Genomic DNA, 24,023 nt, shown 5'->3' with positions numbered 1-24,023 from the left:
TGGGCTCAGAGTGCTCTCTGCAACCGTGAGCGTCAGTGGACAGAAACACTCGCCACGGTGATGGGAGCCTCGCCCACGTGGAGCAAACCGGCGCCTCCGCCTCCCCGCAGCGTTCGCCGAGTACATCCTCATGGACCCCAGCCCCGACTACGCGCCCATCTTCGGGCTGATGCAGGAGAAGATCTACATCAGCAAGATCGTGGTCGAGTTCCTGCAGAGCAATCCCGACTCCACCTACGAGGACCTCATCAACAAGATCGAGGTGGGGCGCTCGGGGCCCGGACGCGCAGCCTCGCCGCCGCCGCACAGCCTGGCCTAAGCAGTCGGGAAACTCCCGCTGTCTGTCCTTCCTTCCAGACCACCGTTCCCCCTTCCTCGCTGAACCTGAACCGCTTCACGGAGGATTCTCTGCTCCGCCACGCCCAGTTTGTGGTGGGACAGGTGGAGAGCTACGACGACGCCAAGGACAGCGACGAGCAGCCCATCTTCCTGACCCCCTGCATGCGAGACCTGATCAAGCTGGCCGGGGTCACCCTGGGGCAAAGGTGAGACCCGGCAGGACGGTGCCGGAGCCCAGCGGCCTGCGCCGCCTCCTGGTCTGCTGAGACAGGGGCCCCCTGTCCCCACAGGCGGGCGGAGCGGCGGCAGACCATCAGGCACTCCGCCAAGGAGAAGGACAAGGGGCCCACGAAGGCCACCACCACAAAGCTGGTCTACCAGATCTTCGACACCTTCTTCGCCGAGCAGATCGAGAAGGATGACCGAGAGGACAAGGAGAACGCCTTCAAACGCCGGCGCTGTGGTGTCTGCGAGGTACCGCCGCGGGGCCTGCCCGGGACCCTGGCAGCGGGAGCGGGGAGGGAGAGCTGGTGCTCGTGCTGTCGGCCGGAAGCGCAGGGAGGGGACGGGGACGCTGTCGGTGCTGCTGTTGCCACCGAAGGGCCTGGCTCGGGCCTGGCTCCCCGCGGGGCGTTGGCTCTGCCCAGGGGGAGTGCGCGGGAGTGACCGCCCCCACAGCGGGCAGCTCCGTGCTGCCTCGGGGCTGCAGGGGAGTTTGCTGGACTTGGAGCTGAGGCCTTTGAAGGCCTCCCTTTGTGAATTCCCCGTGTCCGTGCGTGTGTCCGTGCGTGTGTCCGTGCGTGTGTCCGTGCGTGTGTCCGTGCGTGTGTCCGTGCGTGTGTGTGTCCCCCACTCTGGAGGAGCTAATCCCCAGCCGTGTAACCAAGGCGTCAGGTGGATTCTGCTTCTCCGCTAGGTGAGCTGACTTCAGGTGGCCACTCAAACACAGACACGCAGCCGCTGCCCCAGAGCCTGCCCTCCGGCTCTCCGTGCCTGTTGCGGGTTTGTGTGTCTCCACCATTCCTGCCTGGTGTTCAGTGTTCTCACGTGGTGCAAGAGTCCTGACAGTCCTTCACTTCCCGCTTCCGTTGTCCGTAGCGGATGTCCCGTGTTGATGGGCCAGGTCGAGGCGACTCCTCTTGACTGGCCTAGTGTGCGGCACCCCATCTGCAGGGGACTCGGTCCAGGGCCCCCCCCCCCCCCCACCACCACCACCAAAATCCACGATGCTGCAGTCCCTTCTCTAAAGCGGTGCAGTGCTGGCATGGAGCAGAGACCCCGCCCATGTCCCCCCGGGGCCCCACAGCTCCTGGTGCCGGCGGTGCGCCCTGACTAGGGGACCTGCGGTGCGTCCTCGGCAGCTTTCCTGGCGTTCTCGACCCGGGTTGGCTGCGCTGTGGGAGCTGCAGGTGCCGGGCTGCCGGGTCTCGCCGGGTGACTAATCAGACTTGGCCGCCGGAGGCAGCTTCTCGGTGATGAGTGACGCGGCAGCGTCGTGAGCCAAGCCGCTCGTGCGCGTCTCCACTTAGAGCGGCTGGGGTGCGGCTGGGAGCACCCGACTCGAGTCGGGACGCGGCTCCCCGCTGCGCCTTCACCACCCTCGTCGCTCCTCTCTTCCCCGCTTCGCCTGGCTGGCCTCTTCCCTTTGCTGTCCCAGGGGTGGTGGTCTTATTTCTGATTTTCTGATGCCTCTCATGAGGTAGAACACGCACACTTTAAATTACAACTCGGGGCCAGCATTGTGGCACAGCAGGTAAAGCTGCCCCCTGTGATGGCTGCTCCTGTCCTGGCTGATCCACTTCTGATCCAACTCCCTGCTGACCGCCTAGGAGACGCTGCAAATGATAGCCCAAACGTTGGGACCCCTGCTACCCACGTGGGAGACCCGGATGGAGCTCCTGAGTCAGCCCTGACTGTTAGAGCCATCTGGGGGATGAACCAGCAGATGCAAGACCTCTATCTTGTTCTCTGTAACTGACTTTCAGACAAGCTTTAAAGAAAACCTACACTTCCCCAGGAGTTACAGGCTGCGTTAGGAGTGGCTGGCTGACTGGCCCGTGCAATGCTGTTCCAGGTTTGCCAGCAGCCCGAGTGTGGGAAGTGCAAGGCGTGCAAGGACATGGTGAAGTTCGGGGGCAGTGGCCGGAGCAAGCAGGCCTGCCAGGAGAGGCGGTGAGTCGGGCCAGCTGGCGGTCAGGGCGCCGTGGCACGGGGGCCTGGGCTGTGAGGGACGCACCCGTGCAGAGCCGGCGGGGGCCCTGCCGAGGCCTGACCACGGCAGCCCCAGCTGGCTCCGTCCTGCAGAGGGGCCTGAGCCATAACGGGCGACTTCGCAGGTGCCCGAACATGGCCATGAAGGAGGCCGATGACGACGAGGAGGTGGACGACAACATCCCAGAGATGCCTTCCCCCAGGAAGATGCACCAGGGGAAGAAGAAGAAGCAGAACAAGAACCGCATCTCCTGGAGTGGGGACGCGGTCAAGGTGAGCCTCCTCGCCCTGCCTCCCGCCAGCCAGGCCCCCAGAAACCTGCCCGTCGGCCGCTGGGGGCAGCAGGACCGGCTGAGAGGTCCCCTGGCCACGCACCAGAGAAGCTTGATTCCCTCTTCCCGATCGTCCCAGGAGTGGGGATTTGGTGTATCCGAATGGCTCGGATGCCCACTTCCCACTTGGGGCCTTGGATGCGAGTCCCAGCTCCGACTCCTGGCTCAAGCTTCCTGTTAGTGTGGACCCCAGGAGGCAGCAGAAATGGGTCCCTGCCACCCGTGTGGAGACCCGGATTGAGTTCCTAGCTCCCAGCTCTTGCAGGGAATTCTCTCCTCTGTCTCTTTGCCTTGTTTCTTAAAGACTTAATTATTTGAAAGTCAACTTAATTATTTGAAAGTCAGTTACTAAGAAGAGATTGTCCACTTACTAGTTCACTCCCCAAATGGTCACAACAGCCAGGCCAAAGCCAGGAGCCGGGAGCTCCATCCGGGTCTCCCATGTGGGTGGCAGGGACCCAAGCACATGGGCCATCTCCCGCTGCTTTCCCAGGCGCATTAGCAGGGAGCTGGGCCAAGACTGGAACTGGCCCTCAAATGGGATGCCAGTATCCTAGGTAGCGGCTTAACCTGGCGCACCACAGTACCGGCCCCTCTGCCTCCCATGTGACTGTTCACGGGGGAGGGGCCTTTGACACATGGTGGGGCGTTGGGCAGTTTAGCCTTCGAAGCTGGTTTGGACGAGCGCCGTCACAGCCCCGTCTGGAGGGAATGGGTGTGCTCAGGTGCTGGGAGCTCGCCTATGGTGCTGGTGGCCATCAGCCAGAGGGCCAATGCCTTCACCAAAGCTCGGGTGACAGGTGTCCCCTCACTCTCACTTGCTGATGTCCACAAACCACAGGTGCCGTCAGGTTGGGGGCCCGGCCCTTGCTGGTCTAAGCCCCAGATGTGGCTAAGCCCCTGCAGGAGGACAGATGGGTGCTGCCAGGTGGGGGGAGTGCCGTGGGGGTGGGGCTGGGCCGCGTGGTGACCTTGGAGTTCATGGGAGCCAGCAGGGGAAGAGCTGGGGAAGCATGGCCTTGCAGTGGCCACCAGCTTTCCTCGTGTGACTGGAGCAGGTGGGGCGAAGGGGCTGGCGGGCAGGAGGAGTTGGGTCTGAAGGTGGCCGTGGACCTCGGTGACAGGCGGGCTGTGGTGCTATAGAAACAACACTGGAGCCCAGGTGGCCGCTGGCGCTGGAGTGCAGAGCCGGGGTCGGGGAGCTGCCTGGGCTGACCTCAGAAGGGACGAGATGAGTCGGGTGTTCTAGACATGGCGGGGTCCCTTGGGGCAGCCTGGCAGGGCCGTCAAGTGCCCTCCCCTGGAACGCCGCTTCGGTTTGCAGGTCGACGGGAAGAAGAGTTACTACGAGAAGGTGTGCATCGACGCGGAGACCCTCGAAGTGGGGGACTGCGTCTCTGTGATCCCGGATGACTCCTCCAAGCCCCTGTACTTGGCCAGGTTCGTGTGCTTGCCCTTGACCTCGGGGCACTTCCTCATGAGTAAGGTAAAAGATATATCTACCACAGGCCTTTAGCCGAGTAGTTAAGAGGCCTTGCATCCCACGTCCGGGTACCCTGGTTCGATTCCTGGCTCCAGCTCCTGAATTGTTTCCTGCTAATGCACACCCTAGGAGGCAGCAGGTGATGGCTCAGCTGCTTGGATCCCTGGCACCCACCTGTGCGAGACCCAGATTGAGTTCCTGGCTCCAGCCCTGGCCGTTGTAGGCATTCAAGGAGTGAACCAGCAAAGGGGAGCTCTCTTGTCTCTGTCTCAAGTAAATCTTTAAGGTTGATGCCGGTGCAAGAATTTTTTTTAAAGATTTACTTATTTGAAAGTCAGAGTTACACGGAGAAGAGAGGCAGAGACAGGTCTTCCGTCTGCTGGTTCACTCCCCAAATGGCCACAACTGCTGGAACTGCGCTGATCCGAAGCCAGGAGCTTCTTCCGGGTCTCCCACACGGATACAGGGGTCCAAGGACTGGGGCCATCTTCTGCTCTTCCAGGCCGTAGCAGAGAGCTGGATCGGAAGTGGAGCAGCTGGGACTCGAACTAGCACTTCAGGCCAGGGCACTAACCTGCTGCACCACAGTGCTGGCCCCGGCAAGAATTTTGAAATTCACATATACAGGGAGTCTTCAAAAACCTGTAGAAAATGAGAAACGATGCATGGGTGTCAGTTTCTTGCACAAAGCGAGGTCATCTTTCATCTTAACCTCCATGACTGAAAGAGCCTTGTACGAGCACCCCCCCCCCCCAGGGTGCAGCCCCCTGTCCGCCGGCCAAGGTGCCAGCTCTCTCCCCGGTCCCGTGTCCGCCTGCAGAGTGACAGCCCTGTGGGAGGACAGCAGCAACGGGCAGATGTTCCACGCCCACTGGTTCTGCGCCGGCACCGACACGGTCCTGGGGGCCACGTCGGACCCCCGGGAGCTGTTCCTGGTGGACGAGTGTGAGGACATGCAGCTGTCGTACATCCACAGCAAGGTGACGGTGGTCTACAAGGCGCCCTCGGCGAACTGGGCCATGGAGGTGAGCCCCCACCGCCCGCTCTCACCCCCCCCCACCCTCGCCTCTCGTGGCTGCAGTGCGCCTGACGCGGCTCTCCTCCCCGCAGGGAGGCATGGACCCCGAGTCCATGCTGGCAGGGGATGACGACGGCAAGACCTACTTCTACCAGCTGTGGTACGACCAGGACTACGCGAGGTTCGAGTCTCCCCCCAAGACCCAGCCCACGGAGGACAACAAGTACAAGTGAGTACGCGCGTGAGGGCCCGGCCCTGGGAGCCTTCCAGGTGCTTCTGGCGGGGGGTCTGCACGCAGGCGCACAGCCGCCCCCTCCCCGCTTGCTGCCCCGAGCAGCTGGACCCCATGGGAACTGCCTGAAGTACGGGGGACCCCCTGTAAGCTGGAGGAAGGCGCCGTCCGCTTCAGGATGTGCCCCTCGTGCAACCGCGCCGCGTGTCGCCGTCCTCTGGGACTGAGACCTCTGCCCTCTGACCTCTTCAAATTGTTTTTTAAAGACTGACTTATTTGAAAGGCAGAGGCAGAGAAAGATCTTTTATCCCCAGATGGCCGCAATGGCCAGAGCTGAGCTGATCAGGAGCCAGGAGCTTCTTAGTCTCCCACGTGGGTGCAGGGGCCCAAGGACCTGGGCCATCCTCCACTGCTTTCCCAGGCCACAGCAGAGAGCTGGATCAGAAGTGGAGCAGCCGGGACTTGAACCGGCGCCCATATGGGATGCCGGCCCTGCGATCGGCAGCTTTACCCGCTACGCCACAGCGCCGGTCCCTTCTCTGCCCTCTTGTTCTCGCAGCCAGACCCCTTGTTGATGGTTAGCCCCCATGCCTGTTGCCGACCTCTGCTTCTCACTTGTTGGAGGGCAGGCCAGCACCCCCAGAACAGTGCAATGAGGTGCACCTGTAGCTTCCCCAGAAGCCCCTCGTAGGTTGACGGTGTGCTCGGGAGAAAACCTGCCGATGGTGCCCGCTCAGCCTGCCTTAGTGCACTCAGAGCGCTTACGTGGGGCGGGCCTCGGTGCCGCCATGAAGCCGCTGCTTGAGACGCCCGTGTCCCACAGCCGAGTGCCTGGACTCGGGTCCCTCCTGGAGCCACTCTTCGCCGCCTTGCTCCTAGTGGGACCCCATGTTGGGATCCCGCTCTTGCTGGCTCCCCATAGACCTGTCCTTGTCACTTCCTGGTGCTGTGTGCCCTCTGTGGGCTTGGCCCAAGCAAGGGCCTCCCGCGAGTGAACACGAAGTGCGGAGCGCTGGTCTCTGCCGCCGGGGTCACTGCCTGTCCCCTCCCGCAGGTTCTGCGCCAGCTGTGCCCGCCTGGCCGAAATGCGGCAGAAAGAAATCCCCAGGGTCCTGGAGCAGCTTGAAGACCTGGACACCCGGGTCCTCTACAGCTCCGCCACCAAGAACGGCGTCCTGTACCGTGTGGGCGACGGCGTGTACCTGCCCCCTGAGGCCTTCACGTTCAAGTGAGTGCCCCGGCCCCTCCCAGCAGTGTCTGAGCTGGCTCTGCCCGGCTCTGCAGTAGAGTGCAGCCGTGAAACCAGAGGGCCCAGGGGTCGGCCCCTCCCCGCCTGCCTCTGAGCAGCCAGGGGGCGGAGGGTGGGGCCTCCCCGTTCCTGACAGCAGGGGAAGCTCGGCGGTGGAAAGGGAGAGGTGAGGTGCCCGACACAGTGCCTGTGGAACGCGTGATGGGGTGCTTTCTGGGTCAGGTGACGTCAGGCCCCACTGCCCTGACCTCTCTGACCTCTCTGACCTCTCTGGGGTCAGAGTCGCGGCAGCACATGGCTGTCGCCTCGATTCGCTCGGCAATCAGGCTTAACCCAGCGCATGCTGGGAGTTGTAGCCCACGTGTGCTGACCTGGAATCAAGTTTCCCTTCAGTCCCCGTGGGAACCTGTTCCCCGGGCTCGGTTGCATTTCTGTGTCCCGAAAGGGCAAGTGGGGCCCTTCCAGACCGCGTCCCCTCCTCTGGCCCCACTGTCCTTGGCCTGGAGCGCCTGCCGGGGGCCCTGGTGGCCAGAGGGGGCAGCTGGCTTGTTCACAGCACTCGGACCAAACTTGGGTCCCCTGAGACGCTCTGTTCCCTGCCCTGTGGCTCCTCTTGTGTCGCGTCCAGTGCCCTGGACATGCCATGGTGGCCCCCACAAGTCACGGTAACTGAGGACCCCAGAATTTCTCTTGGCTTGAGTGTGGCGCCCACTGCGGTTCCGCGGGAGGGCTTGGTCTGCTTACGCTCCTCGAAAGACCTGACCTTCTTGAGCAGTGGCCTCGTGCCCATGGCGAGAGCAGGCCGGGCACGCCCACGTCACTTCTGCTCATGCTCGGTGTCCAGAGCCAGCCGTGAGTGTGGCTGGGAGGCAGGGAGCTGGCCACCACCCTGGAAGCGACCTGAGGCGGAGCCGTCTTCCTGCGCGGGCACTGTTGAGGTCGTTGGCTGCTCCCGCGAGACGGATCCGACAACCCCCACCCTCACAAGCAGCTCATCTTGGGGGCCCCGCCCTCCTCCCTGCAGCATCAAGCCGTCCAGTCCCGTGAAGCGGTCGCGGAAGGAGGCCGTGGACGAGGAACTGTACCCGGAACACTACCGGAAGTACTCGGACTACATCAAGGGCAGCAACCTGGATGCGCCCGAGCCCTACCGCATCGGCCGCATAAAGGAGATCTTCTGTGCCAAGAAGAGCAACGGCCGGCCCAACGAGACCGACATCAAGATCCGGCTCAACAAGTTCTACAGGTCGGCGGGGCTCCGGAAGGCTCTGCTGGGGGGGGGGCGTGGCATGCACAGGTGCACCCACAGACGGGGCCTCCGGCCCCGCCACCCTGCCGCATTCTGGAGTCGGCCGAGGTGGCCGTGTTCCTGCGTGCTCCTGGGGGTACATCTTACAGCCCTGGCTTCTTGCTTCTGCAGGAGCCCTTCGGTGTAAATGCCTGAGTGACCCAGGCAGGGACAGGACGTTCTGGGCTCTGCCTGCGCCTCCCCCCTGCACCCCAGACCGTCCAAGTCCCACAGACCTGTGCGGGGTCTGCCTCCTCCCCTGCCCGGGTCCTGCCGCTGACCGCTCTTCCCTGGATCTGGGGCTCCTCTGTCTTGCCCAGGCTCTTAGCTTAACCCAGCCCTTGTTTGGGACCCTCCTAGCTGGTAGTGATAAGGAGCTAGCTAACAGGAAGTGAACCCACACAGATCTGGGTTCCCTCGCGCCCGCTCTCAGCTGACGGGTACTGCGGACTCCAAGTCCTCGTGGTCCCCAGATGCGATGGCGGGAGGGAACAAGGGCCCTGTATGACCGGTACACAAGGGAGCAGGTGGGCACCGTGGTCCTGAGCCAGGCCTGGTCCACCAGAGCACCCTGGGAATGTGACAGTGTTGACAGGCTGAGCATCCCTCATGCAAAACTGAAATGCTTCAGAACCTGAAACCTCCCCTGAAAGAGTGACGGGGCAGAGGGGGTAAGGAGAGAGCTTCCATCCACTGGTTCACTGCCTGCATGGCTCCAACAGCCAGGGCTGGGTCAGGCTGAAGCCAGGAGCCTGCAGCTCCATCCGGGTCTCCTGCGTGGCTGCAGGGTGGGGACTCGGTGAGATCCCTGCCTCCCAGGCTGTGTTAAGAAGCTGGGTCAGAAGTAGAGGCAGGCCTCCATCCCAGACGGCGGGAGCCGGGACTTCACCTGCTGCTCCCCGGTGCCTGGCCCCAAAGCGAACGTCCTGCGCCACCTGCAGGGCGAGTAGAGAACTGCACCCTCAACCTCAGTCACGGGTCGCAGCCAGACGCAGGTTCGTTCTGGCTGCGTGTGCGAGGTGTGCATGGCTTCGCCTCTAGCCTGGGCTGTCATCCCCGAGACGGCACACCCCGCACACACAAGTATCCCAGAACCAGTCTGAAACAGCCGCAGTCTCGGCCTCTCGGACCCGGGCCGCTCGGGCTGTGGCTGCTCCCGACGCGGCCTCTCCCCCTCCCGCCCGCAGGCCCGAGAACACCCACAGGTCCACGCCCGCGAGCTACCACGCAGACATCAACCTGCTGTACTGGAGCAACGAAGAGGCCGTGGTGGACTTCAAGGCCGTGCAGGGCCGCTGCACCGTGGAGTACGGGGAGGACCTGCCCGAGTGCCTGCAGGACTACTCGGACGGCGGCCCCGACCGCTTCTACTTCCTCGAGGTGCTGCCCCCGCCGCCCGCAGGGAGGGCGGCCACGGCCGCGGAGTGGGTCTGGGCACTGGGGCTCCGGCCCCCCTAGGACACGGTCGGCCAGCGTTCTGGGGTCTAACGTTTCTGGCTTTAAAAAAAATGGGAAGCTGTAACTTCGGCCTAGCGCGCTGAGACCGCCTGGGACAGAGCCAGTGGCCGCGGGTGGAACGAGCGCCCTCTGTGGGCGGCGGCAGGGAGGGGCGCCGTGCTTTCCCTCCCAGACCGCAGGCCTCCCTCCTTTGCAGGCCTACAATGCCAAGAGCAAGACCTTCGAGGACCCCCCGAATCACGCCCGAAGCCCCGGGAACAAGGGCAAGGGCAAAGGGAAAGGTGAGTGCTGGGGGGGGGGGGCGTCCAGGCCCGCCGAGGCCCTCCTGGGAGAGACGTGGCGGGGGGGCACCCAGGCCCACCTGCCCGCTGAAGCTCTCCTGGGAGAGAGGCTTTGGGGGGATGGGAGGAAGGCCCCCCACCCTCGGTCTAACCCGCGGCCTCTCCTGCAGGGAAAAGCAAGACCAGGTCCCCGACGAGCGAGCCAAGCGAGCCGGAGCTGGACATCAAGCTGCCCAAGCTGCGGACGCTGGACGTCTTCTCGGGCTGCGGGGGGCTGTCGGAGGGCTTCCACCAGGCGGGTGAGCGCCCCCCGCCGCCCGCCCCGGGCTGAGTTCCCGCCGAGGCCCGAGGCTCCCGCTCAGGGCGCGTGTCGTTCTCCCTAACCCGCCAGGCATCTCGGAGACGCTGTGGGCCATCGAGATGTGGGAGCCGGCGGCCCAGGCGTTCCGTCTCAACAACCCGGGCTCCACGGTGTTCACGGAGGACTGCAACGTGCTGCTCAAGCTGGTCATGGCCGGCGAGAAGACCAACTCCCTGGGCCAGCGGCTGCCGCAGAAGGGCGACGTGGAGATGCTATGCGGCGGGCCGCCCTGCCAGGGCTTCAGCGGCATGAACCGCTTCAACTCGCGCACCTACTCCAAGTTCAAGAACTCCCTGGTGGTCTCCTTCCTCAGGTGGGGGGAGGGCAGCCCGGGGTGGGGGTGGGGCGGGGGGCGGGCCAGCAGCCCGGGCCGGGAGTGACCGCCCGGCGCCCCGCCCCGCAGCTACTGCGACTACTACCGGCCGCGCTTCTTCCTGCTGGAGAACGTGCGCAACTTCGTGTCCTTCAAGCGCTCCATGGTCCTGAAGCTCACCCTGCGCTGCCTGGTCCGCATGGGCTACCAGTGCACCTTCGGCGTGCTGCAGGTGGGCGCGGGGCGCGGGCGGGCCCCCTCCTCGGCTGGCCCCTCGTGGTGGTCACGCGGTGCACTCGCTGGTCAGCTGGGGGTTGACTGTCCGGGCGGGCCTCGCCCCGGCCTGGGCCCGGCTGACCCCGTGGCCGACCCCTAGGCCGGTCAGTACGGCGTGGCACAGACGCGCAGGCGGGCCATCATCCTGGCCGCGGCGCCCGGCGAGAAGCTGCCCCTGTTCCCGGAGCCGCTGCACGTGTTCGCGCCCCGGGCCTGCCAGCTGAGCGTCGTGGTGGACGACAAGAAGTTCGTCAGCAACATCACCAGGTGGGGGACCCGCCCCCGGGCTCCGTCGGGACTCCCGGCTGAGTGGACCGAGCAGCCGGGCGGCCCCGGGGCCCTCCGTCTCCCCCGGTCTCGGGGCCTGACCTGTGTCGTCCGGTTGTCTGTTTAAAGGCTTCCTTGAGCGACATAAGTGGGGGAGACAGATCTTCCCCTACTGGTTCACTCCCCCAGATGGCCGCGACTGCCAGGCCTGGGCCAGTCCAAAGCCGCGAGCCTGGGGCTCCATCCGGGTCTCCCCTGGGGGCGCAGGGGCCCGAGCACGTGGGCCGTCTCCCCGTGCATTCCCAGGCGTAGAGGGCGCTGCGTCATGTGGGTGCCGGTGCTGCCGGCAGGGCTCTCGCCGCCACAGCCCGTTGTCGCGAGTTCGTTCCCCGTGGCTGCAGGCCCCAGCAGAGCAGGGAGGGAGTCCACGGAGGGGGGCCTTGACCTCGAGCCGGGAGGGGGCGGGCGGCGAGCATCCCCAGAGGCGCCGACGCCCCCTCCGCCGCAGGTTGAGCTCCGGGCCCTTCCGAACCATCACGGTGCGGGACACCATGTCCGACCTGCCCGAGATCCGGAACGGCGCCTCGGCGCCCGAGATCTCCTACAACGGGGAGCCGCAGTCCTGGTTCCAGCGGCAGCTGCGGGGCGCGCAGTACCAGCCCATCCTCAGGGACCACATCTGCAAGGACATGAGCGCCCTGGTGGCCGCGCGCATGCGCCACATCCCGCTGGCCCCCGGCTCCGACTGGCGGGACCTGCCCAACATCGAGGTGCGCCTGTCGGACGGCACCATGGCCAAGAAGCTGCGCTACACCCACCACGACCGCAAGAACGGCCGCAGCAACTCGGGCGCGCTCCGCGGGGTCTGCTCCTGCGTGGAAGGTGGGCTCGCGGCGGGGCGCGGAGCGGGGAGGGGCGGGGGGCGCAGCCAGCCGCCGGCCCCCTGACCCCAGAGCCCCGCCGGCCCCTCTCTTGCAGCGGGCAAGGCGTGCGACCCCATGGCCAGGCAGTTCAACACCCTCATCCCCTGGTGCCTGCCCCACACGGGCAACAGGCACAACCACTGGGCCGGCCTCTACGGGCGGCTCGAGTGGGACGGCTTCTTCAGCACCACCGTCACCAACCCCGAGCCCATGGGCAAGCAGGTGGGTGTGCGCCTGCGCGGGGCAGGGCGGGGGCGGGGCGGGGGCGGGCGGCCGGGCCTCTGCACAGCGCGCCCGTCTCGCCCCCTCCCCTCAGGGCCGCGTGCTGCACCCCGAGCAGCACCGCGTGGTGAGCGTGCGGGAGTGCGCCCGCTCCCAGGGCTTCCCCGACACCTACCGGCTCTTCGGCAACATCTTGGACAAGCACCGGCAGGTGGGTGGTGGGTGCCCCGGGCACGGCGGGGGGCCGGCACCTTCCTCTCCCCGAGCCTCGGGCTGGAGGCCCCTGGCTGCTGGCGACACGTGGGGACGGGGGCCCTGGCCCGGCTGTGCCGTCAGGCGTCGCCCTGCTCCCCTCCCCCTCCCGCAGGTGGGCAACGCCGTGCCGCCGCCCCTGGCCAAGGCCATCGGCTTGGAGATCAAGCTGTGTGTGTTGGCCAGAGCGCGCGAGAGCGCCTCAGGTAGGCAGCGGGCCCTCCGCGTGCTCCGGGACCCGGGTGGGCCGCCCGCCCCGCCCCACCCCGCCCCGCCCCTCCCCCCTGCCGGGAGCCCTGGCACACAGTGGGTGTGCAGCCGGGCTGCCCACTGGGTGCGCCGGGGTCCAGAAGCTTCCCGCAGGGCGCGCTCGGCCACGCGTGGGCCGTGCTCCCCGCCTGACTTCGCCCCCCCCCCCCCCTTCAGCCAAGGCGAAGCAGGAGGACCCGGCTGCCCAGGACTAGCCCCACCCCCTCGTGCCGCGTGCCCAGTCCCGGCCGCGCGCTGTGCGTGGACTCCGCCGCCGCGGGGCTGTCGCGAGGTGTGCGTCCCGGCTGCCGGCGTCGGCGGCGCTCCGTGCAGTTCTCCGTGCGCTCCGGATTTTAAAAGTTTTTTATTATGCATTATATCAAATGACCACTGTCCGAGTGGAAATTAAACTTTATGTAGTTTTTATATGTTGTAATATTTCTTCAAATAAATCTCTCCTATAAACCTCCCTGGGTGCCGACTCGTGACTGACGCAGGGGGTGGGGGCTCGCGCTGCACCCAGATCTGTCTGGGGAAGGGGGCTCACCTTGCCACTCGGTCTTGGTCAATGAGATCGGCCGGAACTCGACGGTGTGGCTTCTCCACGGCCTTGTTAGCCCTTTGGGTCTGGAGTGGGCCGCGAGGCTTGGTGATGCAGCAGCCATTCTGTGACCTTGAGGACCTACGACCAGAGCAGTGGATAGTGCAGCAAGAGACGGGGTTGCCCCTGAGCTGCCCTCCGACCCCCGTCCCGCCCACCCCCAAACAAAACCCCTCATCTGCCCGAGTTTGTTAGCTGGACTTTGCAGCATCAGCCCGGCTCAGGCCTCTTGGATTCTTTACTTTCTTGTCAGAAGGAGAGGCAGAGAGGGGTCCTCCATCCGCTGCTTCTCTCCCCATATGCCCACAGCAGCCAGGGCCGGGCCAGGTGGGAGCCGGGAGCCTGGAGCTCCACGCTGGTCGCTGAGCCCGAGCCGTGAGGTGCTTTCCAGATGCAGTAGCAGGAAACTGGCTTGGAAGCCGAGGAGCCGGGTCTTGAACCTGACTCACAGCAGCCTGGGGGGCGGGGGTCACTGTGTGGACCAACGCTACCTGCACTTCCCTAGACGGCCACTTGGTGGCGCTTGCACCACAGCCTCACCCAGGGGAACGCCAAGTTTACAAAACCCTTGATTTCCTGCCCTTCCAGCCGCAGGGCCCTGAGCGTCCTTGCGCACTCGGCCCTGCTCTCCTTGGACGGGAGGCTCCGGCGCCGCTGGGTTAGCGGGAAGCTGGGATTCGAAGCGGAGCTGGGGCAGAGCCTCCGCCACTTCGGCAGGGGAGCCGGCGCGGCCCAAGCTGTGTCTGAACGGCTGCCCGCCCCAGCGGTTTTATTTTTAAAGATTTTATTTGACTTATCTGGAGGGAGAGACAAAGGTCTTCCATTCACTGGTTCACTCCCTAAATGGCTGTAACGGCTGGAGCTGAGCCAATCCGGAGCCAGGAGCTCCATCCGGGTCTCCCGTGCAGGAGCAGGGGCCCAAGGACTTGGCCCATCCTCCACTGCTTTCCCAGGCCACAGCAGAGAGCCGCATCGGAAGTGGAGCCCCGTGGCGTGCCTCCCGGCTCCCTCCTGCCCGGGCTCCACCACCCCGGACGGTGCTGTGTCTGCCCTGGGCCGTGGTGTCCAGCAGTCAGCCTAGTACTTGCTGTGTCCACACAGAGAGCTTACGTTGTCTGTGCCTCCACAGCTCGTCCATAACTGGACGTTAGCAGACGTGGCAACTCCAGGAGCGGGTCCTGAGCCTAGCGGCTGTCCCCGGGGCCCCATATCGGAGCTCCTGCAGCACCCTGGGAGGCAGGAGGTGATGACGGCTCAAGGAATGGGGTTCCCGCCACCCCTGTGGGAGACCCGGATGGAGTGCTCGGCTCCTGGCTTCGGCCTGGCCCAGCTGTGGCTGCTTTGGGCATTTTTAGGGGGTGAGCAGTAGATAGGACATCCCACTGGTGTCTTTGCCTCTGAAATAAAAATTTGTTTAAAATTGGGTTGTTTGAAACTCTCCTGTCAAGTCTTTAAGAAAGGTATTTATTAGGCAATTAGATCTTCCATCTGCTGGTTCACTCCCCAGATGTTTACAACAAGCAGAGTCCTGGGCCAGCCCAACACCAGGATCCAGGGGCTTCTTCCGGGTCTCCCGCGTGGGTGCAGAGGCCTGAGCCCTTTAACCGCCATCCGCTGCTTTCCCAGGTGCATTAGCAGGGAGCGGGATCGGAAATGGAGTAGCCGGGACTCGAACCGGCGTCCATGTTGCATTTCCGGTCAACCCTGGGAGGCGCCTAGCCGCCTCTACCCGCTTTGGGTACCAGCGCACACGGCGGCGCCTCCACGCCCGTCCGCACGGGGGCGCTGCGAGCATCCTCGGCCGGGTCGCTCTAGGCGGCGGCGGCGGCTGAACCGGAAGTCTCTTTCCTCCCCCACTTCCGCTCTCTGGCCCGGGCTCGGGCTGCGTGGAGAAGACTTTGCAATGCCGACGGGAGACTTTGAGTGAGTCCGGGGTGGCGGCGGGAGTCTCGGGAGACAGTGTGGGGGGGTCCTGGGGGACTCTTAGGGGGCCTGGGTCGCGCGGGGCTGCCGTCGTCCGGCCTCGCCGCCCCAGCTCTGTCCCCGCACGCTTGTCCCCGCAGCTCGAAGCCCAGCTGGGCCGACCAGGTGGAGGAGGAGGGCGAGGACGGTGAGTTCCCACGCGGCCCCCGGCCCGGGGCACTGCCGCCCCGCTCGGGGCCGGGGCCTGGCCCCTGCCTTGGCCACTGCTCAGGGCGCCCCGGCACCTCCGCGCCACTGCTCAGGGCACCGGCCCCCGCCCCGCGCCACCCTCCTCGGGGCCAGCCCACTGACCCCTCCCGTCCTGCTCGGGGCCGAGGCCAGGCGTGGCGCCCGCGGGGTCTCCCGGCCCGTGCCCCACCCTCACGCCAAGGACCCCCGTGCCCTGGCCAGTGCTCAGGCTGCCCCCGCCCCTGGGGCTCACCCCCGCCCGCCCCCTCCTGCAGACAAATGTGTCACCAGCGAGCTGCTCAAGGGCATCCCCCTGGCCACCGGCGACACCAGCCCGGAGCCTGAGCTGCTGCCGGGGGGTAAGTGACAGCCTCCGCCGCGGCCCTGGCCACCCCACCCCCACCCCCCGCCCGGCCCGCCGCTCCCAGGGCTCAGTTCCCCTCCCCGTCCCCCTCCTCAGCCCCACTGCCGCCCCCCAAGGAGGTCATCAACGGGAACATCAAGACGGTGACCGAGTACAAGATCGATGAGGACGGCAAGAAGTTCAAGGTGGGCCGGGGCGGGGGCTTGGGGTGCAGGCAGTTCAAGGTGGGCTGGGGGAGGGGCGTGCCGGGGCCCTGGGCGGGGGCTTGGGGTGCAGGGGGCCCACCCACTGCCCTCGCACCTGCAGATCGTGCGCACCTTCAGGATTGAGACCCGGAAGGCCTCCAAGGCTGTCGCGAGGAGGAAGGTGAGGCCCCCGCCCCCGCAGGGCTGACCCGGGAGCTGGGGACCCCTGTTCCAGGGGGAGTTGAGCTTCCGGAGGCCGGGGTGTCTGCATGTCTCTTGGGGCCCTGAGAAACTCGGGGTGCAGGAGCGGCTGGGGTTGGAGGGGGTTCCCCCGCTGTGCCCCTGGCTGGCGGCAGGCCCCGTGCCAAGCCCCTGGCGCCCGGAGAGACCCAGGGAGGCCGGGAGCTTTGGTGGTGCTGGCTTCGCCGGGAAGGGACCCCCGCCTGCCCCCCCCAGCCTGGGCCTGACACGGAGCCGCAGCTACCCCTGTTGCGGGGTGGCTGCCGTGGTATGTGGGTGCCCAAGGCTGTGGGCCGTCGCCCGCTCCTGCCCTGACCTGACCCCCTCCCCGGAGCCCAGAACTGGAAGAAGTTTGGGAACTCGGAATTTGACCCGCCGGGGCCCAACGTGGCCACCACCACGGTCAGCGACGACGTCTCCATGACGTTCATCACCAGCAAAGAGGTGGGCGGGGCCGTGGGTGGGGGTGGGGCCAGGCTGCAGTCGGGGGCGGTGCGGGCCGTGATCCCCTGCCTCCCCGCTGACCCCCGCCCCCCCAGGACCTGAACTGCCAGGAGGAGGAGGACCCGATGAACAAGCTCAAGGGCCAGAAGATCGTGTCCTGCCGCATCTGCAAGGGCGACCACTGGACCACCCGCTGCCCCTACAAGGACACGCTGGGGCCCATGCAGAAGGAGCTGGCCGAGCAGCTGGGGCTGTCCACGGGCGAGAAGGAGAAGCTGCCGGGAGGTAGGCCCGGGGGCCCTGGCCGTGCCCTGCCCGTGTGCTGCGGGCCTGCGCGCCCCCGTGGGTTCTGGCGGTGCCCGTGTTGCTGGCAGCGCGTGCAGATGGTGCCAGCGTCCGGGACGTGCCCTGGGGGCCGCCCGCCAGGCCTGACGCCAGCGCCCTCGTCCTGCAGAGCTGGAGCCCGTGCAGGCTGCCCAGAACAAGACGGGGAAGTACGTGCCCCCGAGCCTGCGCGACGGCGCCAGCCGCCGCGGGGAGTCCATGCAGCCCAACCGCCGAGGTGAGCCGGGCGCCCTGGGCGTGGGGGGGGGGTGGGTGCTGGGCGGGGCCTCCCCGCTCAGCCAGCTGCCCCGCCCACACAGCCGACGACAACGCCACCATCCGCGTCACCAACCTGTCGGAGGACACGCGCGAGACGGACCTGCAGGAGCTCTTCCGGCCCTTCGGCTCCATCTCCCGCATCTACTTGGCCAAGGACAAGACCACCGGCCAGTCCAAGGTGGGCGGGGCCCAGGCCTGGCCGTGCATCCTGGGGCTGAGGGCGGTGCCCGGGCAGTGGGCGGGACCCTGACCTGGGCTCTGCCTCGCCAGGGCTTCGCCTTCATCAGCTTCCACCGCCGGGAGGACGCCGCGCGCGCCATCGCCGGGGTGTCGGGCTTCGGCTACGACCACCTCATCCTCAACGTGGAGTGGGCCAAGTAAGACCCCGCCCCCCGACCCCCCCCCCCCGCCCCAGCCACCGAGCCTGTGTGCAGCAACAGCGCTTTATTGGCCTGCAGCAGGGCCCGTCCCCGCGCGCGGAGGTCCCACAGGGAGCCCAGGGACACCCTGAGGTCCCAGGCGCCAGCCGCGTCAGCCCCCCTCCCTCCCTCTCTCTCCCCCCAGGCCGTCCACCAACTAAGCTGGCAGCCGCGGCCGCCACCTGCGCCCTGCGTGACGAGCAGCAGCCCGGGGGACAGGGGGCTCGGGGCAGTAAAGAGGCTCAAAGTGCTCCCTCGTGTGTGTGGACTCTGTCACCCCTGCTCGCTGGACCCAGCCGCTTCAGGGGCTGGGGCGCGGGGGGCGGGCGCGGCCTGGAGGGGCAGATCTGGGCCAGGGCTCGGGCCTCGGGGGCAGCAGCGCAGGCTCGGGGCCACAGCCATGTAGAGCAGGGGGTGGACGCACACAGCCAGGGGCGTGAGCGCCCGCATCACCTGGAAGGCCAGGTAGGGGCCCAGCTCCAGTGCTGTCACGGCCTGGGTCACGTTGGCAAAGTCCGGGCAGCGGCTGAGCCAGCGCCGCCGGGCGTCCACGTTGAGCACACGGGTGATGTGGTAGGGCACGTAGGAGCTGGCGTATAGGGCCACGCCGCTGGCCACAAGCGCCAGCACGCGCCGCTTCTCTGTGCGTGACATGCTGGGGCTGCCCAGCACCGCCCTGGCCAGCGCGCCGTAGGCCAGCAGGGTGAGCAGCAGGGGCAGGCCGCCGCCCAGGGCCGCCAGCACCACGCTGTAGGCTCTGTAGGCCTCCAGCTGCTCGTCGGCCGCCGTGCCCAGGCACTTGGTGCAGGCCTCGGGCTGGGTCCTGTTGCACCGGGGCGCACCCGGCGGCCCCTTGAGGCGGGAGAAGGCGAGTGTGGGCGCGGCCAGCAGCACGGCCAGGGCCCAGCCGGCGGCGCTGAGCACCCAGGCGTGCTTGGGCCGCAGGCGGGCGCGGGCGAGGAAGGGGTGCACGACGCCCAGGTAGCGGGTGAGGCTGATGCAGGTGATGAAGGCCACGCTGCCCAGCAGGTTGCAGGAGAAGGCGAAGCGCTCCAGCAGGCAGGCCGCGGGGCCGTAGCGCCAGTTCTTGGGCGGGTACAGGTAGGCGGCCAGCGGGGGCAGCGTCAGGGCGTAGAGCAGGTCGCTCACCGCCAGCTGCGCCGAGAAGACCACGGCCGGGTTCCAGGGCCGCGGCTCCCGGGTCAGGAAGCGGTGCAGGGCCAGGCCGTTGCCGGCCACGGCCACCAGGAACGCGGCCACCAGCACAGGCCACAGGAAGCCATCCTGGAAGCCGCTGAGGACGAGGTCGGCGGCCGCGGAGAAGTTGGCCGAGCAGAGCCTGGCGCCTGTGGGCAGGTGCGGCCAGCTGAGCCCCATCGTCATGAGCCTGGCTCCCCCCACTCCTCACATCCGGGGTCACTGCTCTCGGCCGCACGGAAGCCAGCAGTGGCCAGCACCACCCAGCGCCTCTGCGAGGGCCCCGGCTCCCTGCAACCACCAGAGGGCGCCTCCCACCGGGGCCGGCCGTGGCCCTGGCGCTGACTCATCCCCGCCTCTGCCGGCTTCCTGGCTACTGCCGGAGCACGGCCGCCGGCCGCCCAGGAGCTTTGCCAGAGCTGGCCTCAGACTGGCCTACCTGCCCTCGGCCCCACTCACCCACACACACCGGGTCCGCCCCAAACCCACACCCTGGAGTCCTCCCTAGGATGGAGGAGGCCCCCACGCTCCCCTGGGCCCCTGCTTCATGCCCCCTGGCAATCCCACCTGACCAGGAGGCCAGCAACCCCTGCCCACAGGGCCTGGGCCCCTCATGCACCGCCCCCCACCCCCGCGCCTCAGCTTCCCCACCTGCGCAATGGGCCCAGCACTGCCCACCCTGAGCCCAGCAGACCTGACCATGCGGGGAAGCCTGCGCCCCTGCGCGTTTCCACCCCCGGGGCCCAGGTCCTCACCACCCGGCCCCTGCCCTGCTCCGCGCCTCACCCGAGCGGCCCGCCATGGCAGGTGCAGCCTCCAGGCCCGCGCGTCTGGTGTGGAGCCCCTCCCGGGCCCGCGCGGCGGCAGAGGCGGCGGGCCGGCCCCTCCCTCGCCGGCAGCTCCAACCTCAGCCTGCAGAGCGAGTCGGGCAGCCACTCCACGCGGCCCACAGCTTCCTTCCTCATTGCGCGGTGGGTGGGTGTCTGCAGGCCGGGGCCTGGGGGCGGGGGCGGCGCGAGGCAGAGGCACACACACAGGAGCAGGTTCGGTCATTTATTGGGGTGCAGACTCCTTTATGAAAGGAAACCGAGGGCTGCTGGGAGCCCCCGGGCCCCAATCTGGGGCAGTCCGGCTCTGCGGCCCAGGCTCAGGCCCCCTTTTTCGGCGGCCGGGCCCGGCCACGCCCTCGCTCCCGGGCGGCCCCTCGGGGCCCCAGCTTGGCCTGGGCTCCCCGCGGCCCGCCCTGGCGCTTCGGAGGCCTCCGGTCCCCGTCCGGCCGCCGGCCCCGGGCAGGCTTCTCCGTCCGCCGCCGCTTCTTGCCTGGGGGCCCCGGGGGCCGGCTCCGCGGGGCGGCTCTGGGGAACAGGTCTGCGGAGAGGGGGAGGCGGTGTCAGGGCCGGCCGGGCCCCGGCCTCGGGCCCACTCTACCGCACGGGCCACACTCACCCGCGTCAGGCTCCTCGCCCACAGCCTGGCGGAAGTACTCGGCTTCGTCCTCCTCCTCTTCCTCCTGCTGCCCGCGGCCGGCGCCCTGCGCAGCCTCGGGGGGCGCGCCGGGGTCCTCGGCGTCACTGTCGCCCTCGGCCGCGGCCCGGGCCCTCTTCATGCCCTTGAGGCTCTTCTTCCTGGAGAGGGGGCGCGGTCAGCCCGGCCCGGGGCCCGCGCAGCCCAGCCCAGCCCGCCCGGCGGCCACTGACTTGTGGGCCTCCCGCTGCTCGCGCTTGCGCTGGACGTTCTGGGCCTGCTGGTCCTGCCTCTGCGCCTTGAGCCGCAGCCTCTCCTCCTTGGCCGCCAGGATGGCCTGCAGCTCCTCCTCGGACTTGTGCACTGCGCGGTGAGGGAGGGCAGGGCTGCTGAGGGCGGCCGAGCCGGCCCCTGCGCCCCCTGGCGGCGGAGCCCCGCGCCCGCCCCCACGCCCCCGCGCCCCGGGCCTCACCGAAGCTGTGGAACAGCACGTTGCCCTCGCCCACGCCCTCCTGGATCTTGATGAGCCGCAGCGTCATCCGAGGGCCGATCTGGGGGCGCAGGGGGAGAGTGAGCCCCGGCCCGGGCTGGGGGCCGCCCGGAGGCCGCCGCCGCCCCCGCCTCACCTCGGTGAGCCGCACGGCGCTCTGCTGCGCCCGCATGTTGCCGCGCCCCGCCACGGCCTGGGGCAGCTCGGTGATGTTGTGCTCGCCGTCGGGCTCGGCCTCGCTCTCCGACAGCCCCGCGCCCCTGTGCGGACACGGGCTCAGCAGGGGAGCCCCCCCCCCCCGCGCCCCCTGCCCGCCGCCCCGCAGCCCGCTCACGTGGCCAGCAGCTCGCTGATGTCCTGCAGGCGGCTCATGTTGGGGAACTTCTCCTGCAACAGCTTCTTCATCCCCCGGCTGGCGCCCACCGGCACCACCTTGATGCTGCTGCGGGGGCGGGGCGAGGGCGGGGCGGGGTGAGGGGCGGGGGAGGGCGAGGGGTGGGGCCTGGCCGCCCCCGCCCCGCCCCGCCCCGCCGTGCGTCAGCGCGTTTACTTTGAGACTGGGCAGTCACAGACAGAGTCTCGGCTCGGTGCTGTCATCACGCGCACGGCCGGCGCCCCGCCCCCGCCCGCCCCGCCCCCTGCCGGCCCCGCCCCTGCCCTCACTAGTGCCGGAAGTCCAGCTCCTGCGAGTCGGCGTTGTAGCTGATGAGCAGGCAGCGCTTGATGGTGTTCAGGTTCACCTGCGAGAGGGGCGGCCGCTGACCTGCCCGGCCCGGCTAACGGGCCCCCGCCATCCAGGCGCCTCCCACCGGGCAGCACCTGCGGCGGCCGGCAGAGCCCGGGGCGGGGAGCCAGGCGGGAGTGACCCCCCCCAGCCCCGCCCCGCCCCGCCCCTGCACCTGCCCCAGCCCCTGCCCCAGCCGCGCGGGAGTGACCCCCAGGCCCCGCCCCGCCCCTGCCCCAGCCGCGCGGGAGTGACCCCCAGCCCCGCCCCGCCCCTGCCCCAGCCGCGCGGGAGTGACCCCCAGGCCCCGCCCCGCCCCTGCCCCAGCCGCGCGGGAGTGACCCCCAGCCCCGCCCCGCCCCTGCCCCAGCCGCGCGGGAGTGACCCCCAGCCCCGCCCCGCCCACCTTGTGCACGTTGAGCGAGGGGAGGAGGTTCTGGAACATGGTGGCCGTGAGCTTCACGTGCATGCCCTGGGGGCCGAAGCCGCTGAGCACCAGGAGCGGCGGGTGGCTGAACTGCTGCTCGTGCATGCGGTGCCGGCGCAGCGAGGAGACCACGTCCCGCACCAGCGCGTACTGCGGGCGGAGACGGGGGCGTGACCCCAGCCCCGGCCCCGCCCACATCCCGCCTCCGAGCCCCGCCCACCTCGCTCGAGCTCCGCCCCCCGCCGCCGCTGGACCCCAGCGCCCACCTCCTGCCCCAAGCGGCCCCCTGCCCGCCCCCGGCCCCCGCCCACCTCCTGCCCCCTCCCCGCCGCCGCCCCCGCACCCCCTGCCCCACTCACCTTGCTGACCTGGAAGGTCAAGGTGGGCCCTCCCGGCAGGCGCATCAGCTTCTGCAGGACAGGAAGGCGCCCGTGAGGGTGGGGGCGCGGGGGGGCGGGGCAGGGGGACCCCCGCCCCACCTCTTCAGAGCGTTTACTTTGAAGCCAGCATCAGGGCGGCTCAGGGCACGGGGGTTCATCAGCAGAGGCGGGCGCGGGGCGCGGGCGCGGGGCGGGGGCCCGGGGCCACTCACAAAGTAGACGGCGCTGTCCGTCTTGCTCAGGATCAGGAAGTGGGTGACCCCCAGGGGCCCGGCCACGGCCACGCAGTCCTTCAGCGAGTTCTTCTTCCGAACCTGCGCGTTCCCGGCAGCCAAGAGGGACGAACACAGACGGCCGTGGGGGGGCAGCCGCGCGGGGCCCTGCCCCACGGCCCGCCCCCTGGGCCCCTCTCTCCCGCGGACACGGGGGCCCCCGCGCGCCGATGCGCACCTGCAGGCGGCTGGCGGTGAGCGGCTCCATGACCCGCCGCACGTCCAGGCTCAGCTGCCGGACGCTGCGGCCCGCGCGGCCTCGCGCGAACACGAACGAGTGCGGCTGCGCGGCGTAGGCCTCGAGGTTGCGGAGCTGCGCCTGGGCGCGCGCGCGCTTCTGGTGCCGGGACTGCGCGGGGCGGGGGAGGGGAGCGAGGGGCGAACGATGAGCGCGGCGGCCTCAGCGGGGTCCCCACCCGCGCCCCCGCCTCCCCGCCAGCCGCGTTTTACCCTCCCCGACTGCCCCATGCTGCCGTCTGTCCACGAGGCCGCCTCCACGGGCCGCTTCCGGCGCTGGGGCCTCACTTCCGGCGCGGGGCTGGTGACGTCAGCGGGCTGGCGGCGCACCCAGCGGCCTCGGGAAAAGGGGGCGGGAACCCTGGCAGAGTTGCCATAGAGACACCAGGTGCCTGTTTCTACGGAAACCGGGGCGGGGCCTGCGACTCCGGACTTCTCGGTCCGCTAGTTCGAATCCCTCCACAGGATGCATTATTTTTTTTCTCCCCCTGTGGCGATTTTCATAACCACGTCCCCCACTCCCGGGCTCCTACAAGATCTCAGGGCCAGGATGATACCGGTCCCCCGCTGGCCCGCAAGCTGGCAGAGGACATTGGCGCCAGGCACCTGGGGAGCAGCCAGGAGACATTTATTAATTTTCACCCCGCAGCACTTGGGGTTCATCGGTCCTCCCGCGCGGAGACCCTCTGTCTGCAGACAGGCTGAGGGATGGAAACTCCACATCACCTCCTGGAAACTCAGGGCGAGGCGGGCATTTTGCGAATAATCCACCCCCTCCTGTTGCTGGCTGGGAGCCCCAGCCCTGGCCTCGGGCCTTTGGCTCCTTCTCCAAACCCTCACCGGCTTTCCCCCACCAGCCTCCACCCCCTCTTCCTGTCCCCCCCCCAGCTCCGTCTCTGTCCTTGTCTCCAACATCGTCCATCAATGTCCATCTCTCTCTCTCACTCCGACCCCCCCCCCGCCTCTCTGCATCTCTCATCCCCTGCCCCCCCACCATGTCTTTCCTCTCTCTCTGCGGGTGGGGGGCTCCGCCCAGGCCTGGAGTGCAGCCTCTCTCAGACCTGGGACGGC

At 68.2% G+C, this 24,023-nt stretch overlaps 4 protein-coding genes and 2 non-coding genes across 12 annotated transcripts in view; 2 read left to right on the top strand and 4 right to left on the bottom strand.

The window, feature by feature from the left end:
• The window catches only part of DNMT1 (DNA methyltransferase 1), a 53,811-nt gene extending 40,588 nt beyond the window's left edge, over positions 1-13,223 (top strand). For 3 of the 6 annotated variants that reach the window (XM_089316419.1, XM_089316416.1, XM_089316418.1), the window contains exons 19-40: positions 111-262; positions 358-545; positions 630-813; positions 1,234-1,341; positions 2,414-2,511; positions 2,676-2,823; positions 4,207-4,322; positions 5,186-5,390; positions 5,476-5,612; positions 6,670-6,843; positions 7,889-8,110; positions 9,340-9,532; positions 9,807-9,891; positions 10,062-10,190; positions 10,283-10,565; positions 10,656-10,797; positions 10,942-11,108; positions 11,617-11,990; positions 12,087-12,253; positions 12,348-12,464; positions 12,621-12,711; positions 12,932-13,223. In XM_089316419.1, the coding sequence (XP_089172545.1) occupies positions 111-262; positions 358-545; positions 630-813; positions 1,234-1,341; positions 2,414-2,511; positions 2,676-2,823; positions 4,207-4,322; positions 5,186-5,390; positions 5,476-5,612; positions 6,670-6,843; positions 7,889-8,110; positions 9,340-9,532; positions 9,807-9,891; positions 10,062-10,190; positions 10,283-10,565; positions 10,656-10,797; positions 10,942-11,108; positions 11,617-11,990; positions 12,087-12,253; positions 12,348-12,464; positions 12,621-12,711; positions 12,932-12,969 (3,518 nt within the window). In that variant the 3' untranslated portion in view covers positions 12,970-13,223. Of the gene's footprint in view, positions 1-110; positions 263-357; positions 546-629; positions 814-1,233; positions 1,342-2,413; positions 2,512-2,675; positions 2,824-4,206; positions 4,323-5,185; positions 5,391-5,475; positions 5,613-6,669; positions 6,844-7,888; positions 8,111-9,339; positions 9,533-9,806; positions 9,892-10,059; positions 10,191-10,282; positions 10,566-10,655; positions 10,798-10,941; positions 11,109-11,616; positions 11,991-12,086; positions 12,254-12,347; positions 12,465-12,620; positions 12,712-12,931 lie in introns of all 6 variants that reach the window. The other 3 variants (XM_070059151.2, XM_070059152.2, XM_089316417.1) reach the window with 2 other exon arrangements.
• Positions 13,224-15,218: 1,995 nt separating this feature from the next.
• Positions 15,219-18,012, top strand: EIF3G (eukaryotic translation initiation factor 3 subunit G). The gene is made up of 11 exons (XM_070059206.2): positions 15,219-15,278; positions 15,419-15,465; positions 15,782-15,865; positions 15,967-16,055; positions 16,177-16,236; positions 16,635-16,739; positions 16,835-17,024; positions 17,194-17,301; positions 17,384-17,520; positions 17,613-17,719; positions 17,907-18,012. The coding sequence occupies exons 1-11, from the start codon at positions 15,259-15,261 to the stop codon at positions 17,920-17,922; spliced, it is 963 nt and encodes a 320-aa protein (XP_069915307.1). The 5' UTR covers positions 15,219-15,258; the 3' UTR covers positions 17,923-18,012.
• Positions 18,013-18,034: 22 nt separating this feature from the next.
• P2RY11 (purinergic receptor P2Y11) lies at positions 18,035-19,887 on the bottom strand. The gene is made up of 2 exons (XM_089316414.1): positions 19,745-19,887; positions 18,035-19,107 (listed from the first exon to the last, which is right to left on the bottom strand). Exons 1-2 carry the CDS (start codon positions 19,758-19,760, stop codon positions 18,035-18,037), a joined length of 1,089 nt encoding a protein of 362 aa, XP_089172540.1. The 5' UTR covers positions 19,761-19,887.
• Positions 19,888-19,997: 110 nt separating this feature from the next.
• On the bottom strand, positions 19,998-23,309 carry PPAN (peter pan homolog). Of its 2 annotated transcripts, none has more exons than XM_089316413.1 (12): positions 23,166-23,309; positions 22,894-23,064; positions 22,656-22,757; positions 22,423-22,473; positions 22,043-22,213; positions 21,576-21,652; positions 21,247-21,354; positions 21,049-21,172; positions 20,895-20,973; positions 20,656-20,785; positions 20,405-20,583; positions 19,998-20,326 (listed from the first exon to the last, which is right to left on the bottom strand). In XM_089316413.1, exons 1-12 carry the CDS (start codon positions 23,181-23,183, stop codon positions 20,106-20,108), a joined length of 1,431 nt encoding a protein of 476 aa, XP_089172539.1. In that variant the 5' UTR covers positions 23,184-23,309; the 3' UTR covers positions 19,998-20,105. The 2 variants fall into 2 exon arrangements, with proteins under 2 accessions (XP_089172539.1, XP_069915302.1); XM_070059201.2 differs by having other exon boundaries at positions 21,247-21,351; positions 23,166-23,285.
• Positions 21,440-21,522, bottom strand: LOC138845919 (small nucleolar RNA U105B). The gene has a single exon (XR_011383240.1). It is a non-coding gene; the product is annotated as a small nucleolar RNA U105B (small nucleolar RNA).
• On the bottom strand, positions 22,532-22,616 carry LOC127488507 (small nucleolar RNA SNORD105). The gene has a single exon (XR_007916243.1). It is a non-coding gene; the product is annotated as a small nucleolar RNA SNORD105 (small nucleolar RNA).
• Positions 23,310-24,023: the final 714 nt, after the last annotated feature.

Source organism: Oryctolagus cuniculus, chromosome 16, assembly GCF_051225735.1.
Source record: "Oryctolagus cuniculus isolate XC-2025 breed Fujian yellow rabbit chromosome 16, ASM5122573v1, whole genome shotgun sequence".
Classification (NCBI taxonomy): domain Eukaryota; kingdom Metazoa; phylum Chordata; class Mammalia; order Lagomorpha; family Leporidae; genus Oryctolagus; species Oryctolagus cuniculus.
This window is presented reverse-complemented; position numbering and strand designations above follow the sequence as displayed.